Source organism: Bos indicus, chromosome 9, assembly GCF_029378745.1.
Source record: "Bos indicus isolate NIAB-ARS_2022 breed Sahiwal x Tharparkar chromosome 9, NIAB-ARS_B.indTharparkar_mat_pri_1.0, whole genome shotgun sequence".
In the NCBI taxonomy this organism is placed as follows: Eukaryota; Metazoa; Chordata; class Mammalia; order Artiodactyla; family Bovidae; genus Bos; species Bos indicus.
In genome coordinates this window covers 59,900,771-59,918,719 of record NC_091768.1, presented here as the reverse complement: position 1 = coordinate 59,918,719, position 17,949 = coordinate 59,900,771, and the positions used below count along the sequence as shown (strand labels likewise).

Genomic DNA, 17,949 nt, shown 5'->3' with positions numbered 1-17,949 from the left:
TTCCGCACGGGCACAGCCAGCAGACCTCAGCTTTGTCCAGAGTCAGGACTGCCCCAGCTCTGCTCGATCTTGGTTTCAGGGCAGGTAGGGCTTGAGGCTGGTTACAAGAAATCGTATACTTTAATACTGGGTATAAATGGTCTTCTTTGGGGGAGAAACAATTTCCAAATAAGAAATATACAAAATATACTGACGAAAAACTTCACAAACCGTTATGAACAGCCCACATGATACGGAAAGCCGGGCCACCAATTTCATCAAAGGGTTTCCGACGTGTTATCACTTCCCAAAGGATAATACCCCAGCTGAAGACATCACATTTTTCACTGTAATTGCTACCTAGAAAAAAAAGGTAGTAAAATTTCAAGACTTTTCCCCACATGACTTACAGAAGTAATGGCTTTCATAAATTTTAAGAATAAGCATCACGTACAAAAACAAGAGAATGCCACAGGTAGGGCTGAGAAACTTTCTGAAGACCTCAAGTCTTTGCAATAAATATATTTTTAAAAGGAGTTAAGTATTAAAATTGTACTCAAAAACTTACTCTATCATGTATAAAATAGGTAACTAGCAGGAAGCTGCCATGTAACACAGGGATCCCAGCATGGCACTCTGTGATGACCTGGACTTGGAGTCGGGGGTCGGGGAGGGAGGCTCAGAAGGAAGGGGGAATACACACACACACACACATATATATGTATAGTTATGACTGATTTGCATTGATGTACAGCAGAGACCACCACACTGTAAAGCAATTATCATCCAGTAAAGAGAAAAACAAACAAACAAACCCCACTTTAGAAAGTTAGTTATTTTCTACCTTCTTGTCAAGAAATGTCGACCTTATCTTTTATTTAAACATATTTTCTCTGGGGCAGAGAATTAAAACAACTTGTACATTCCTTTATGTAATTTCTTACTCCTTTCTGGAATTTCTTAACCTTAAAATTTTCTTCTCCCATTCTCTTGATGGAAAACACTATCAAAGCAGAAGAAATTTCTAATCTAGTGTGAAGATTCTTTTTTTCCAAAATATCTGGTGAGATAAATTATTAACTTGCAAACTTAAAAGTAAGTTGTAAGCAGGAAAACTACAAATACCAAATTTACAGTAGTTGATTTATGCAGCAAAATGCACATAATTATAAGTTGGTTGGTCAATCAGCTGATAAACAAACAAACAAAACCCTAAAACCCATGAACAACCCACTGTAAGAATGATCAGTTATTACAACAGTAGCTACGGATGTACTTTGCAGGCACTGGGCACTATAAACCAGACAATGACATTACAATCTGATCTGAACCACAGGTGCTGACATCTTTCAGAAATGAAGAAATCTACATAGCCTAATAGTCTGAGTTTTGTTTCTCTAAACAATTAAGAGTAACTTTTATTTCTGGGTTCTTCTGTAAAAACAAATCTTTCTGCTCTCCACACTACAGTAATAACTGTGCTATTTTAACTCAAAGAAAGTCACATTAAATAAATAATTTCAAAACAATGCCAATTATGTGTATTCTACACACAAACTTAAAACAAGTGGCATTATTTAACCTTATATAATTTAACGCTGGCTTGTTCACAAACTTTTTAACTGAACTTTGTGGCAAAATAGCTCCACTCAAGGGACCAGCTATAGAGCAAATTTCTTTCTCTTGGTGGCTAAAAACAAAGAACAAAAAACTTTAAATTCATCAAAAATAAAAGTCAAAATCAGAATTCGATTATTGAATGTTTCTGAGTTTCATGGGCTCTCATACCTTCTAATGTATGAATCACATGTCTTCAGTTCAAATTTTCTCAATTGTTTAAAAGACAATTGATGTTTTTATACAGAAACCTCATATGCAATTTATGGATCACTCTTTTAAAACTTGAGTTAAGATACACAGATGTAAAAGAAAGCATAAGGTATCCCTTATTTGTTGTCCTTAGCATCACACTTCTGTCCAGTTACTTGCATTCTTTCTAAGGCACACTCATTTAAGCTTTGAAGGGCCGATTTTTAATCACTAGGAAACCAACACAAAGCACACTTGGTTCTCGTTATGCCCTGTATTGTCTTATAAAGTTTGCAGTGAACAGGACTGGAAAAGGTCAGTTTTCATTCCAATCCCTAAGAAAGGCACGGACAAGGCAATGGCACCCCACTGCCTGGAAAATTCCATGGACGGAGGAGTCTGGTGGGCTGCAGTCCATGGGGTCACTAAGAGTCGGACACAACTGAAGCAACTTAGCAGCAGCAGCAGCAGCAAGAAAGGCAATGCCAAAGAATGCTGAAACTACCACACAATTGTACTCATCTCACACGCTAGTAAAGTAATGCTCAAAATTCTCCAAGCCAGGCTTCAATAGTACATGAACCGTGAACTTCCAGATGTTCAAGCTGGATTTAGAAAAGGCAGAGGAACCAGAGATCAAATTGCCAACATCCAAAGGATCATCAAAAAAGTAAGAGAGTTCCAGAAAAACATCTACTTCTGCTTTATTGACTATGCCAAACCTTTGACTGTGTGGACCACGATAAACTCTGGAAATTCTTAAAGAGATGGGAATTCCAGACCACCTGACCTACCTCCTGAGAAATCTGTATGCAGGTCAGGAAGCAACAGCTAGAAATGGACACTGGACATGGAACAACACACTGGTTCCAAATAGGGAAAGGAGTATGTCAAGGCTGAATACTGTCACCTCACTTATTTAACTTATATGCAGAGTACATCATGAGAAAAGCTGGGCTGGATGAAGCACAAGCTGGAATCAAGACTGCTGGGAGAAATATCAAAAAGCTCAGATATGCAGATGACACTGCCCTTAAGGCAGGAAGCAAAGAAGAACTAAAGAACCTCTTGATGAAAGTGAAAGAGGAATGTGAAAGAGTTGGCTTAAAACTCAACATTCAGAAAACTAAGGTCATCGCATCTGGTCCCATCACTTCATGGCAAATAGATGGAGAAACAATGGAAACACTGAGAGACTATTTTTTGGGGCTCCCAAATCACTGCAGATGGTGACTGCAGCCATGAAATTAAAAGACGTTTGCTCCTAGGAAGAAAAGTTATGACCAACCTAGACAGCTTATTAAAAAGCAGAGATATTACTTTGCCAACAAAGGTCCATCTAGTCAAGGCTATAGTTCTTCCAGTGGTCATGTATGGATGTGAGAGTTGGACTATAAAGAAAGCTGAGCGCCGAAGAATTGATGCTTTTGAACTGTGGTGATGGAGAAGACTCTTGAAAGTCCCTTGGACTGCAAGGAGATCCAACCAGTCCATCCTAAAGGAAATCCGTCCTGAATATTCATTGGAAGGACTGATGCTAAAGCTGAAATTCCAATACTTTGGCCACCTGATGCGAAGAACTGACTCATCTGAAAAGACCCTGATGCTGGGAAAGATTGAAGGCAGGAGGAGAAGGGGCTGACAGAGGATGAGATGGTTGGATGGCATCACCAACTTAATGGACATGAGTCTGAGTAAGCTTCAAGAGTTGGCAATGGACAGGAAGGCCTGGTGTGCTGCTGTCCATGGGGTCGCAAAGAGTTGGACACGACTGAGCGACTGAACTGAACTGAATTGTTAATTTGTAAACACTGAATCATTTCCTCCAGGAGGCAATACAGGACTGGGTTCCTGTGAGCCTCTTCACAATGTTTTTGTCAACTTATCAATATATTAACCTTGTTTTATGTGTTTCTATTTAAAACATCTTTTTTAATATAAATCGTTGATTCATTAATATTAAACTCATGGCCAAAAGCACTGTAACTCATGCCTGAATGCAGATTAGCTAGCAAGCGCATTTTCTCTGTAAGACACATCACAGCCTTCTGACACTTAGGAACACTAGAAAGCACTTCAATATTACTCGTAGAGGCCATTTTAAACTGTGAAATCATCAACACAAAGTACAAAAAAGGGGAAAAAATGAGGCACTCAATAGATCACAGAGGTGATACAGTGTGAGAACTGACACAAGAGGGCAGAGCAGTGCCTTGTGTGACCTCAGCCGGGAATGTGAGTGCTGGGCAACTCAAAATTTTTTCCTGCTCTGTGCATACCTGTGAATAACCTATGAAAAGAATTATGAGTACTGATTTTAGGCAATTTTGGTAGGCAATTTTGCTGTTATGGAATCTGAGCATGAGGATCAACTGCACATATGCCTGAACTTCACAGACAACCGAAATCCTGCTATGAGATTCAAGATCTAAGGCTGTATTTATGCAGTACCTCCTTAGACTTTAGGAAGTATCTTGCGTAAACGCCATGTAGAAATAAAATCATGTAAATAGGGGAAAGCCATAAACACGTTGGATTTACATGGGGTAATAAGGCAGATTATCAGTCACATCATGCTTTTGCTATTTTACCTTCAAAAACTTCAGGTGCCATCCAAGCAGCACTCCCCTTATTGTTGGTCATGTGAGTCTGAATGTCACAGGCTGTACCAAAATCACAGATTTTTAAAACTGTCCCCCCTGCAACCAGCAGCAAGCTGTTTAAAAAACAAACGAGACAAAAAATAAACCAAAAAATGAATTAAAGGTTATAAGACCAGTATCTGATTCTACAATAAAAGAGATATTTGAGGAAATAGAAAAGGTTAATAAGCAAAATGTCACCATTCAACTTCTGTAAAATGTGAACCAGTCACCTGTAATAGCTTAATAATATAGAGGAATATTGGCAAAAGTTGACTTTAAGCCAGTTCTTAGGGTGACTGCTAGACTCAAATTCTGATGTCTCCATCTCTATCTCCATAATTTTTCTTGATTATGCTTCTCTCTGGGCCAAAATATGGGGTTTTAAAAAACATGTAGTAAGTGAACATTAAGGTGTTCTGAAATAGGAGTGGCTAGATATCAATACCTTCATAAACTGTTGGCTCCTATACTTTACCTGCCTACCCCAGTGTTTTTTAAGGTGCAAGTAGAAACCTAGTCATAAAATCTAAATCATAACAATTCTAGATCACATATCTGGGGACCTAGATTGCAAAACAACCCAGAAGATTATGACAGCATTAAAAAAAAAAACTGGAAATATCAAAGTGTATCACAACTACTAAGACTAAATATTGTTTCAGAAAAGTTCAGTTTCAGGTCTACACACATTATAATGCACACACAACAGACTGTGAAGTACTTCTTACTATGGATCATGGTGCCAGAAGTTTCCAAACCTTCTTTGCTCTTATTAACCTTACTGTAAACAGAAATGAGTCTTTAGTTAGCCTAATGTAGCAAGACTGCTTAGCTGTTCACTGACCCTATTTCCTTTCCTTTTTAGGTACATTTCTCAGCCTTCTGAGCAATTAGGTGTGGTTATCATAACCATTCTAGCCAGTAGAATGTGATGTACTTCACCTTCAAGCCTGGTCCATAAAAATCTCCTACATATATATATGTGTGTGTGTATATATATATAAACTCCTTTCCCTATATGTCACTGAATGCAGAGGATTCTGACATACAAGACAGGCGGAGTCTGGGACATGAATCAGGAACGTTCACTTTGAACTTTAGAAGCAAAACCCACAAACCACCGAACCCATTTAGGGTTCAGCTCTCTCTCTTTGGCTTAATGCTGCCCTTGTCTTCTTGTAAGATCACCGTGCACGTCAAGCGTGTTTGCTGTGGTATGTGGCACCCCTGGGTTTGAAGCCTTGTCTTCTTGTAAGGTCACCATGCACGTCAAGCGTGTTTGCTGTGGTATGTGGCGCCTCTGGGTTTGGTGCTGGGTGTTTCTGCAGTTTACCCAGTTTGCCATATTGCTGGAGGACCAAATTCTTCTCACGTGAGTTTAAGAGTCAAAGCCACGTTACTCACGATCCCTGTGAGCACCGTCAAGAGCAGTATACGGGGATTTAAGCATGTATAGGTTACACTATACATAATGTTGCTTTATTCCCTTACCAGGATATTTTTTTCATATCATTATATACAGATATTTACATAAAGTTATAAATTCTTTGCATATAATTCTGTTCCAAAATTCTAACTGGACAGATTATTTAGAATATTAGTTTTTTTTTTTAGTCCATCATGACTAAAATAAGCCAGATAAACTACTATTCATATCTCCATAATGCCACAAATACTGTGATAATTTAAGTGGAAAGAATGCTAAGTGCAAATTACCTTTATATACACTTAAACAAACAAAAAATTTTTCCTTGTTTCACCATTACTAAGTTCTTACTACTCTTTATCCAAGAGATTCTGTAACTGACTTCTTGGTTTCATCCTAGTATATTCAAAATATTACAGTAATTTTTCTGAATGACTTTTATATTATTACTATTTACAATGAATACCCCTTTAATCATAAGATTCTGAATGAACTAGCAAAAAGCTAACTAAAGTAGGGGCACAAGCTGATGCTGTATGAAACACCTAATTGTATCATCAGGTGCCTTCTTTCTGTGCCATTCTAAAAAACTCCTCCTGACTGGAGACTCCACAGGTTTTCCAGGGACAATAAGATAGTATATGCAATTATACATGGAAGTACAGCCATTCCAAGAGTTTCCTTTTCCCCAGCACCTTCTAAAAAATAAATTCTAGTGATAAAGCCCAATTTGTATACAGGGTGCCCCACAGGCAATTTTCAACACTGCACCATGAGTCCAACTGTAAGAATGCCCGAGAGGAATGAACGACCTAGACCATCTCTCTTATAAATATGTTAATGGTATTTATTAGCGAAACCAGAGGCCCTAGCTGCAGATGACTTTGGTAAGATACAGCTGGTCTGTCTAAATAGGTTGGTCAAATAAGCCTAAAATTTATGGATCTACAGGTATGGTTGAATGGAGAATGGAAGTAGATGTTTAAGCTGTGTAATTATGGAATCTAAAAGATGTTAAAAAACATCTCTTGTGAGATTATTTTAAAGTATATCGTTTAATAACTCATTAGTCATTTCAAAGCCAAACATGCCCCGGTGCAGACGGGTGTTCCATCTAATGGGTTCTGGCTCCTCCAGGACAACGATGCTTCATGCCTCATCTTTGCATCATGAAGGCATGACATCTTCATGCCTCATCCTTTGAACCAGCCAGTTTGTTCCTGGATAAGAGCTATGATTTTCACAAATTTGCTTTGATAATTCAACTCTGTTAATGTGGGGAGACAGGAAAGGAGAACACAATCTCCCAAAACAGGGACCAAAAAATCTGCTTTCTTCTTTACTAGCCAAGATAGGTAGCTACAACAACAATCTCGGGAGTCAAGTTAAAAAGAAGTATCATAAACCTGGGACTTAAACATTATTTGACCAAGGACCCAGGGAAAGAGAAATCAGTTTAAGCTTGGAGGTGGAAGTAAGGTACACTAGTGAGAATGGAGACTCCAAGAGTTGAAACCTATGTAGAGTGCATCAGCTTAGAAAGGAGAGTGGGAAGGTCTACCTGGAAGGGATGCTTTGATGCTTTAAATCACTGTCAAGAGAATGGAATACTTCTGATAATTTCCTAGGGGAAACCTCTTATCTGAGAACCCATGTGATGGCCAGCAGCAGAGGAGAAAGGGCACAGGGGGATTTTTTGTCACAGGTGGATAGAAAAGAGAAAAATTAGAGAGAAATGGGGACAAAAATATGTATGTTTTCTTTAACTTGAGTACCCCTGGGGGGGAAAAAAATCTCTGAAGTTTTAGCCTTTAAAAATATTTATTTAGGGAATTTTGAAGTTCTTTCAAAGTCCCAGAATCCACAATATAAAGAAATTCAGAGTATTTTCAGTTTCTACTCAGATGTGCCAGCAATGCCCTTTGCCTTTCTCTGAAAATGCAAATAATATAACCACCATTATAAAACCATTATAAAAAAAAATGCAAACAAAATAACCACCCTGTGTAGTGTGGTAGAATGCTGACTATGTGTGGACACTGTGCTTATTAGGGATACAATGGGGATCAAGACAGGCTTGTCTCTGCTCTCACGAAACTGTTCAGGGAAACCAATATATACCGTGGGCACAAAACAGGACACACAGACTACCAGACTCTAGAAGTACGCTAGTCTAAGGCAGAAGTTATTAAAAATAAAGATGCCACTGAAATAAAAATGCCACTGAAGACAACGTTCTAAAATGCAAGTTTAGATGGCTAAATGATGGAGGTGTGTTAAAAATAAACAATGTTAAAAGAATAAAAATACACATTCTTCAGCAAGCTAAAAGGGAAGAGAAAAGAAAAACTGATGTGCAATGACCAGCTTAAATTCAGGAGTGGGTGGGGGGTGCCAAGAGAGAGACCACATTATTAGAACTTACTTTGGTGGTTTCAGGTCCCTGTGGATTAGAGCTTTGGGCTGCATGCTGTGAAGATAAGCCACTCCTTGGGAACACTGTAAACACCAACTCATTGCGTGGGCAGCGGTGTAATATGGCAATGGTTCAGCACCATGCAGCACTGCAAAAGGAAGGCACAAACTAAAAAGAACTTTATTGCATATAACAAAAGACATAAGGTGAATACAGCACTGTCAGAACACATGACTGGGCATTTTCCTACACGTGCTCCCGTCGGCCCTGCTTCTCCTTCTTTTCTCAATAAAAAGATAGAAACAGCTAATGATTTCAAATGGATAACTACCACATAAGTACCTAACATTTAATAGGACATCCAAATAGGACATCTAAATAGGACATTTAATAGGACATTCAAATACAATTAATATATATTACCACATTTTTTAATCTCAATAGATGCAGTCTTGCATACAATAATATAAATTATAAGCATCTGATAGCATACTGTACTTTCAGAGAGATACAAATAGTATAGAAGAAAACAAAATAATGTGCATTGAAATGTTTACAATTATGCTTTCTATAATAGCTAAAAACTAGAAGTAATTCAAAATAAAACACAGAAGTATTAGACAGCCATTAACAATGACAAACACATGAGCAGGAGACATAGCTAAATAAAATGCTACATGTTATACAAATGGTGTGACAAGAGACTATATATATGGTTGGTGTTTCTTAGAGTGAAACAGCTCTGTTCTACACAGGTAACTAAATGGATTAGCTCTGTTTTATAAAGGGAACTAAATAATACAGTTTCCTTTCATTGTTACTAAAATGTTCCATAAAGTGAACATTTTCACAAATTTATTTTTTTGGGGAAAAAAAAGCAAAATGAAGAATAAGGATGTGTAGTTAAAAAGTTCTAAAATGAGGAGATTGAAAGCTAAGACAGGGCAAAAAGAAAAGGTTGTAAGTATGAAGATACTTTAAAATCTATTTAAAAAGCAAGTAATGCTTTTAACATTATGAAAAGTACCATCAATTTAAAAGATTACTATACTTAGACGTCTAAATTTCACATACTAATGTTGTAGCCTCTTGTCTTTAGCAGATTTTTAATCTTTGGCAGATTTCTTTTCTTAACTATCTCCTTTTGGGACTCTGAGGATAAATTGTGAAGAACATTAAGTAACTTACAGTTTGTATTAAAAGCTTTTCAATTATTTTACTCTAATAAAGACAGGTCTAATGACACTCACCATTATACAAGGAGCCCCCTTCAGCATATTCCATTACAAGACACACCTGAAGGAAACATATGCCAGAATAATTAACCACAGAGCTACAGCATCCTAGGGAACTTGAAAGACAACTTAGATCAAGCTTTGATTTTATAAATGCACTTAAAAATCATTCTTTTGGTCCCTAGTATCTGAATAGCACTAGAGGAAAAAAAAAAAAAGGTATCATGATCTAAGACCTTGTCTTCTAGGGGCCCACTGTCTAAGTGTGAAGATGTATATAAAAACATAATCACAAGATCTTTGGGGATTTTTCCCCTGGAGAAGGAAATGGCAATCCACTCCAGTACTATTGCCTGGAAAATCCCATGGACAGAGGAGCCTGGTAGGCTGCAGTCCATGGGGTCGCAAAGAGTCGGACATGACTGAGCGACTTCACTTTCACTTTCCAGCGCAAATGAACAGAGGCTATCACAGGTTATTCTGAACCTCCAAAGAAGATGAGGTTACTGGATAAGACCACCCAAGATAACTCTTCCCTTATACTGTGTTGCTAACAGATTAGAAGCACACACAGTATGATTATTATTTTTTTTTAGAAATAATACGACAGACCAAAACAGCTTCATGAACTACACAGCTGCATGTAATCTGCCATGTTTTTTCTCACAGACAGAGTAAAGTGAAAAAATGGCAAACTTACTGGATTCAAGCAGGCTCCATATAGCTTTACGATGTTAGGATGGTTCACACGCGATAACTGTCGAAGCTGTAACAAAAAAAGGTTTCTTTTGAAAAGTGCTAACTTTTGAGGAAGTGATCTCACAGTATCATTCAGATCTTAAGGTTGTACAAAACATTAGTTTAATCCTTCAACAACCACTGTTTTCTATGTAGCAGGCACCGTGATCATAAGTACCTGCCCACAATGGTACAGAATCCCTGCCCTGGAGTTCTCACAGATTAGTCGTGGGAGAGATACAAACACTAATAATTAAAGCAACATGCAAAGTGCTATAACAGGAGTTACGAACAAGGCGTGAGTACAAATAAGAAGCAATTAAGTTTGCCAAGAAATGTTAGAAGGCCATCCCTGAGATGGCACTGAGCTGAGCTATCCAAACCAGAGGAAGCCGTATCATCACATCACCTTCATCTTCACAGCTATGGTTGAAGGAATACTCTACCTACTCTATGCTGGGCACTGGGAGGCACTTTACAGATACTGTATAATCCTCACAACTTTGCAAGGCAGGTATTATCATTTTCATTTTAAAGATGAGGTACCCTGAAGATAAGGCTCAGAGTAGGTTAAATGAGTTGTTAAATACCCTAGAGCTAGGAAGTAGTAGAACCAGAGTTTGAATTTTGGTCTGTCTGACTTAAAATCTGCACTCTTGCATTCTCTTCCCTCCACCTCCTATCTCCTGAGTTAATTCCCTCTTCTCAGTTCCCATTACAACTGCCTTTTGCCTTAGCAATTCCAATCTGAACCAATGTAGTAATTAATTACTACAGCCTCCTTCTAATTGGTCTCCAGTTTTATCCAATCAAATCCAATCCAATGATTCATAGTGAGATCCATGAGTGGTTTGGCTGTACTCATTTCTCTTGCTCTATATCTCAAATTAATATTAACATATCTCCCCAAACTGCTCCCTACTCTTTCTTCTCCCCCTTTTCTGCTTCTTCCCCTTTCTTCTTCCTCTCCTTCTCTATTATCTACATAATACTGCTGGCTCATATGAAGCCCAAAGGTAAACCTTTTTGCCATATGCTACTAGAAAGCTGTACTTTTCTACAGCCAACATTTCTAGATTTTTAGTCCTAAGAGACTTAATATCACTATTTATTATATTTCACCATGTTAAGATTCTGAAGTACTGAGCTTTAGATAGCAGATTGTTCAAGCATTTACTCTTGCTCCCCCATCAAATACTACCAAAAGAGGAAAGGTACTTTTTTTCAAGACAAACTCAGAAAGATGAAGAAAACGTGATATGAGGAAACAGCACACATTTTTTGAAGTTGGAAAGCAAATGAGTAGCAATAACTGACACTGCAGACCTAAAAGGAAATGAGAAAAAGTGAGAAGCAACCAGATTTAACTCTAAAACCTCCAAAAGGTTGGGGAGTGGGGACAGTACCAGGCAGCTATTCACATAAGCGATTACTAATAAAAGGGCAGAGAGATCACTTAAAATTAGGCCAAAGATTCCCTCCTTCCCTGTCTTCAAACAGCTAGTGAAAGCCTCTTTATTGTCCCAAAGATTAGAGATTAAGCAATAAATGCTGGAGAGGGTGTGGAGAAAAGGGAACCCTCTTACACTGTTGGTGGGAATGCAAACTAGTACAGCCTCTATGGAGAAGTGTGGAGACTCCTTAAAAATCTGGAAATAGAACTGCCATACGACCCAGCAATCCCACTGCTGGGCATACACACTGAGGAAACCAGAATTGAAAGAGACATGTGTACCCCAATGTTCATCGCAGCGCTGTTTATAATAGCCAGGACATGGAAGCAACCTAGATGTCATCGGCAGACGAATGGATAAGAAAGCTGTGGTACATATACACAATGGAGTATTACTCAGCCATTAAAAAGAATACATTTGAATCAGTTCTAATGAGGTGGATGAAACTGGAGTCTATTATACAGAGTGAAGTAAGCCAGAAAGAAAAACACCAATACAGTATACTAACGCATATATATGGAATTTAGAAAGATGGTAACGATAACCCTGTATGTGAGACAGCAAAAGAGACACAGATGTATAGAACAGTCTTATGGACTCTGTGGGAGAGGGCGAGGGTGGGATGATTTGGGAGAATGGCATTGAAACAGGTATAATATCATATATGAAATGAATTGCCAGTCCAGGTTCGATGTATGGTACAGGATGCTTGGGGCTGGTGCACTGGGATGAACCAGAGGGATGGTACGGGGAGGGAGGTGGGAGGAGGGTTCAGGATGGGGAACACGTGTACACCCGTGGTGGATTCCTGTTGATGTATGGCAAAACCAATAAAATATTGTAAAGTAAAAAAAAAAAAAAAGATTAGAGGTTGATTCTTTAGAGAAGGTATAATAGTATCTTCTCTAAGTATAGATATATATTTAATGCAGAGATAAACACAGAGATAGAAATATAAAATTACCTTCTTTAGAGAAGGTGTGAGTCTGGATTGGGGGACATCAAACAAAACTAAGGATGAGCTCAAAGTAGTTGCCTCTGAGAAGCAGAAAACTTGATGGGAGGAGATACACGGGATTTTTAATAAAAATACATGGAGAACCATTCAACAATTTAAATTACGTGTATTTATAACTTTGATGAAAAATTTTTTCCTCCAAGCTATTATCATCTTTTTGACTGGATTCCTAGACTTTAATACATATGATTTTTATCTAGTTTTAGGAAACTGCCAATACAACAGTATCTGCTCAATATCCTCATTTAAACCATAAATAAAAACTGTGAATAAGGCAAGATAAAGCCAGACTGTTGGACTACAGATCATTTTTCCTCATGATGACATCAAACCATTCATCAGTATCTCTCAATTCATTCAACTAATTTACAAAAATCTACTTCATCATATCACAAGTAATTTCTCATTTCCTCATGTTATGCATTTAAAAATATCAGGAAGTATATTTTGACATTATAATTAAATAAACTCACAGATAAAAATTCAGAAAGTTTATAAGGTAAAGACCACTTCTGTTGACCAATGAAGTTAAAAACTTATAAAATCACTGATTTATTTAAATACTGTAATCTAATATACAAAACAGCATAAAAGAATAAACCTGATAATAAATAATATCATGATTATCGAATTCTCCATCATCAAATCTGTAAGAGAACAGCTATAAATTTTCATGCTAAATGAGAAAAGCCAATTTGACATAATTTTTACTTAAAATAATCTCATTCGAATTTCTTAAAATGTTCAGTCAAAAATGAATGCATAAAATTTCCCTTCTTAACTTTAGATAATGGGAGAGATTACCATTTCTTTTCTATTTTAAAATTTAAATTCTATGCCTTGAAATAGATCAGAGTTACATGGAAGAGACTGTATTTTAATTCAGGGATGAATTCATTTATGCAGCTAAATCTCTCTTCTAATTTTTAATCAGAACTAAGAGTATGAATGAAAAAATGTTCCTATGGCATTCCCTTTAGTTCAACTAAATTGCTGATGTTTAAGAACACAGAGAAATAACAATTGAGAAACACTTTGTTTTTCACAAATATCAAATTCACAGAGTATCTTAGGTAAAGAACTATACAACAGAAATGACTTTCCAACTTACCTCTACAATAAAAGCTTTCCTCTCAGATTCACTTTCTATTTGTTTAATGGCAACATCTTTTGCTCTCCACTTGGCTTTGCATACTACTCCAAAAGCTCCTCTTCCAACAACCTGAGTTAAAAGCAAACAAAAAAAACCCCATGAGAATCAGAAACAAATAGATCCAGCCCAGCATATAATGCTGAAGCAAACCTGAAAGGTTAAAGAAGATTTTAGAAATCATCACGATCTGGATTTGCCACAGAGCCAGTATGAATTTTCATTAATACAAGGAGACAATGAAAGGCACTGTCTCTGTCTTTGAAAGTTTATAGTCTAGACACCTCTTCATTCTCAAAACCAAAACCAAAAAATAATAGGACTCTTAAAGACAGAAAACAAATTAAGACAGGCAAGATGAATGAGAAGATACAGAGAAGATGGTTTGGAAAAACAAAAATAGAAAGCAGAAACATAATCAATGTTTTAAGCTCTTATATTTATGAAATTAAAAATAGCTTTTAAATAGTTCAGTGGGGTAGGGAGTAGAGGGGAAAGGATAAAAATATAGATGATAAGACTGGCCATTGTGAAGGACAGACAAAACACGGCATATTATACACTGGAATGTATTTGTCAAGAAAAAGGAACAAACTACTGATACATGCTACAACGTGGATGAACCTTAAAAACACTAAGCTCAAATGACACACACACGAGACCACACACTGTACGACTCCAGTTATATGAAATGTCTGTAAAAGGCAAATCTTTAGTGATAAAAAGTAGATTAGTCGTTGTTTGGGGCTGAGAGTGGAAACTGGGAGTAACTGTAAACAGGAAGAATCCCATTTCGATGAATAAGAATCCCAGGCGATGAAAATGTTTGAAAACAGACTTCTGGTGATGTGTGCACAACTTAGGAAATTGTACAAATTACTGTATACTTTAAGTGGCTAAATTTTATGATATGTAAAATATATCTCATTAAAGTTACTTTTTTAAGTTACAAAATAAAACCTGACCACATGTTGTATTATCGTTGAAGCTGTTAGGTAGCTCTCGAGTTCATTCCTCTCTCATGCTACTCTACGTTTACTGATGTTTGAAATTCGCCATTATATTAAAACAACAACAAAAGAATAACTTTTGATACTTGTTAGAACAAAATCAGTCTATTTTATCACTGAAAATGACCTTAGTTATGTGCCATTTACTTCAATCTTTCAAATTCCAAAGGATCTAAGTACCTCCTTAAGCGAAAAATCTACAGTTCTCACTAATGATGTACTTTCTATGTAGTAAGCACTGAGCTGAGAAGGAAATGGCAACCCACTCCAGTATTCTAGCCTGGAGAATCCCATGGACAGAGAAGCCAGGCAGGTCATGAGGTCACAAACAGTAAGCTACAACTGAAGCAACTTCACATGCATGCACGCAAATCTGTATCGTGCATCAGAAAGGAGCAGTTACATCTTCTCTTGGAGGAAGTCTTCACTTTAGGCAAACTTTTTCCAGAGTAAGAAACAGGTGCTAAGAGATACCAGGATAGTTAGTTGTAAGCTGAGATGGATGGCCACTCTAGCCATAACTCAAATTCCACTTCAAACATTACACAAAGCAGTATGGACATTTCTCATGTTGCTTAATGTATAAAACTACCCAAATAGTTAACATTCAGTGAATGTTTACCATGTGCCAGGTACTAGTCTATGTGCTTAAGTGCATTAATATATTTAATCCTCCTCCGTTTTAAAGGTAAGTAAACTGAGTCACACAGTTGCCAAGTTGTCCAAGATCACAGGGTCAGAGAAGCCAGGATTTGAAACACAGAGTGTATAATAAACAATTCACTTTATATTCAGCCTTTGACGTCATTGTTGTTTAGGCCGTAAGTCGTGTCTGACTCATCTGTGACCCTGTGGACTGGTGCCCACCAGGCTCCTCTGTTCATGGGATTTTCCAGGCAAGCCTGGAGTGGGTTGCCATGCCCTCCTCCAAGGGATCTTCTCGACCCAGGGATCAAACCTGCGTTCCTGCTTGGCAGGTGGATTCTTTACCACCAAGCCACCTGGGAAGCCCGTATGCCGTCAGCCTAAAGGAAACTGAGTTGTCTTGATTCTGGTGACTTTTCTTTTTCCATTCCTGGTCCTTGGTGCTAAGGGACCTCCTGCTAATTAGGCTCTCGCCCTCCTCAGGAGTCAATGTCACTTATTTGAACTTTGCATCCAATTACTTTAACATGAACAGTGATTGGCTAAACCTGGTACCTCTGGAATAATGGAAAGAGCACACCTAGGATCTGAAACCCAACAGACTTGAGTTTAAATACAGATTCTGTCTGTCTGCTAGCTACCAATACTGGGCAAGTTAATGTCTTTGAAATTCTGTTTTCTCAACAGTAAAAGGGAGATGTTTACATTTTCTTCAGCATATTATCTATAGGGTTCATAAGTCAAAATCAGACATTTTCTTACATACCACAAAAGAATAATAAGTGCTTGGAGTTGGGTATGAATAAGTTTGAGGAGTTATACTCCTTATTTCTTTCAAATTAACCACAATGAACAGCACACCTAAAATGAATTTCAACATTATGACAATATCAGGTGAAGAAAGAAAGGATGGAGAGACCAGTCTATCTGTTAACAGTACTATGAATAACGATTGGGAAGTAATTTAATATATTCTCCAACTATGTATTTATAAAGGGTGGCTCAGGTCTGACTGGCAAAGAGTTGGACACGACTGAACAACTGAACTGATACTGATACTGGTGGCTCAGACAGTAAAGAATCTGTCTCCAATGCAGGAGACATGGGTTCAATCCCTGGGTCAGGAAAATTCCTGAAGGAATGGCTTCAGAAGGGAATAGCTAACCAATCAAGTATTCTTGCCTGGAGAATTCCAGGGACAGAGGAGCCTGGCAGGCAACAGTCCATGGGGTCACAAAAGAGTCAGACAGGACCTAGTGGATAGTAATTTCACTTTTCTTTCCCTTTTCATGTATTTACAGATACATCAAAGCAACTGGTGCTCAGCAGGTCTCTTGTTTCATTTTGCTATTCTCAAGAATGCCCACATAGGGATTTCAAACATTACATTTGTGTATCATGCATCTGTTGCAAAAACTGTGTAAGATGTGCATGACTAATTGTGATGCTCAAGTGCCACCTAGTGCTGAGATGATGGCCAACCTGAGCCTGCAACTTAAAACCATGAGAACAAAATGTGTGCAACTAAGGACATGATAAACGTTCTCCCTCTCATTTACAAAAGCAATTTTTTGGAAACACTCTGAAATATAAAACAGGCATCTCATGTAAGGTCCATGAACTTATTAAGAAGCCTCTGCGTGCATCAGGGCCACGTGGTATTTCTCGTGTATGGTGAAACAACAGATCTGAAATGATTAAAGTCCAAGACGCCTGAGGTTGTACAGGTAAACTGAAATACATAATAGAAAAAAATAACTGTTGTGAATTCAAAGGTCAGAGGCACAGAATCAGTGCTTAATGAATTACATTTCTGTGTATGTAATGATTCTCATTACTAAATTCCAGTGTGTGGAGGGGGATCTCCCCACACTTTCAAGCAATCCTCAGATAGCAGCTGGATAGCCTACCACTGAGTTCAATTCTGACATCACCCACCTGGAGAGAGCATCAGATCCCACAGGTTAAGTTCTGTGAGACTGTGTTGTACCCTACCTCTCCCCCACCAAAGGCTTCTATGCCCTCTCTGTGCCCATGTGTTCACCAACCTGGAAGTTCTCTGAAACCCATTCTTCTGGGTTTACGTGAAGCTTCATTAAATGGGCGTGAATGATTAAGCTGCTGGCCACTGCTGATTGATTAAACCTCCAGCCCTTCTCCCTCCCCAGAGGTCAGAGGGGTGGGGTTGAAAGTTCCAACCCTCTAATCACATTGTCGGTTCTCCTGGCAAGCAGCCCTGTTCTTAGGTGTGGTCCGAAATTAACCTCAGGACGTCTTTATCTCTCACCACTTACAAAATTCAGAGGGTTTTGGGAGCTGTGAGCCAGAAACTGCAAAGACCAAATATATTGAAGAAATATTTTGGTCATCTGAATGACCAAGTACATGTGTGCTTAGCTGCTCAGTCATGTCCAACTCTTTTTG

The 17,949-nt window shown here is 38.0% G+C and overlaps 1 protein-coding gene across 3 annotated transcripts in view; it reads right to left on the bottom strand.

Moving 5' to 3' along the window:
* Positions 1 to 17,949, bottom strand: part of MAP3K7 (mitogen-activated protein kinase kinase kinase 7) — a 66,151-nt gene that overhangs the window by 37,800 nt on the left and 10,402 nt on the right. For all 3 annotated transcript variants that reach the window (XR_011568465.1, XM_070796068.1, XM_070796069.1), the window contains exons 2-7: positions 13,832 to 13,942; positions 10,211 to 10,276; positions 9,526 to 9,571; positions 8,285 to 8,423; positions 4,380 to 4,504; positions 211 to 339 (exon numbers count right to left, since the gene is read on the bottom strand). Coding sequence is in view for 2 of the 3 variants with exons in the window: in XM_070796068.1 (XP_070652169.1) it covers positions 211 to 339; positions 4,380 to 4,504; positions 8,285 to 8,423; positions 9,526 to 9,571; positions 10,211 to 10,276; positions 13,832 to 13,942 (616 nt within the window). In the remaining variant the exon portion in view is untranslated. The remainder of the gene's footprint in view (positions 1 to 210; positions 340 to 4,379; positions 4,505 to 8,284; positions 8,424 to 9,525; positions 9,572 to 10,210; positions 10,277 to 13,831; positions 13,943 to 17,949) is intronic.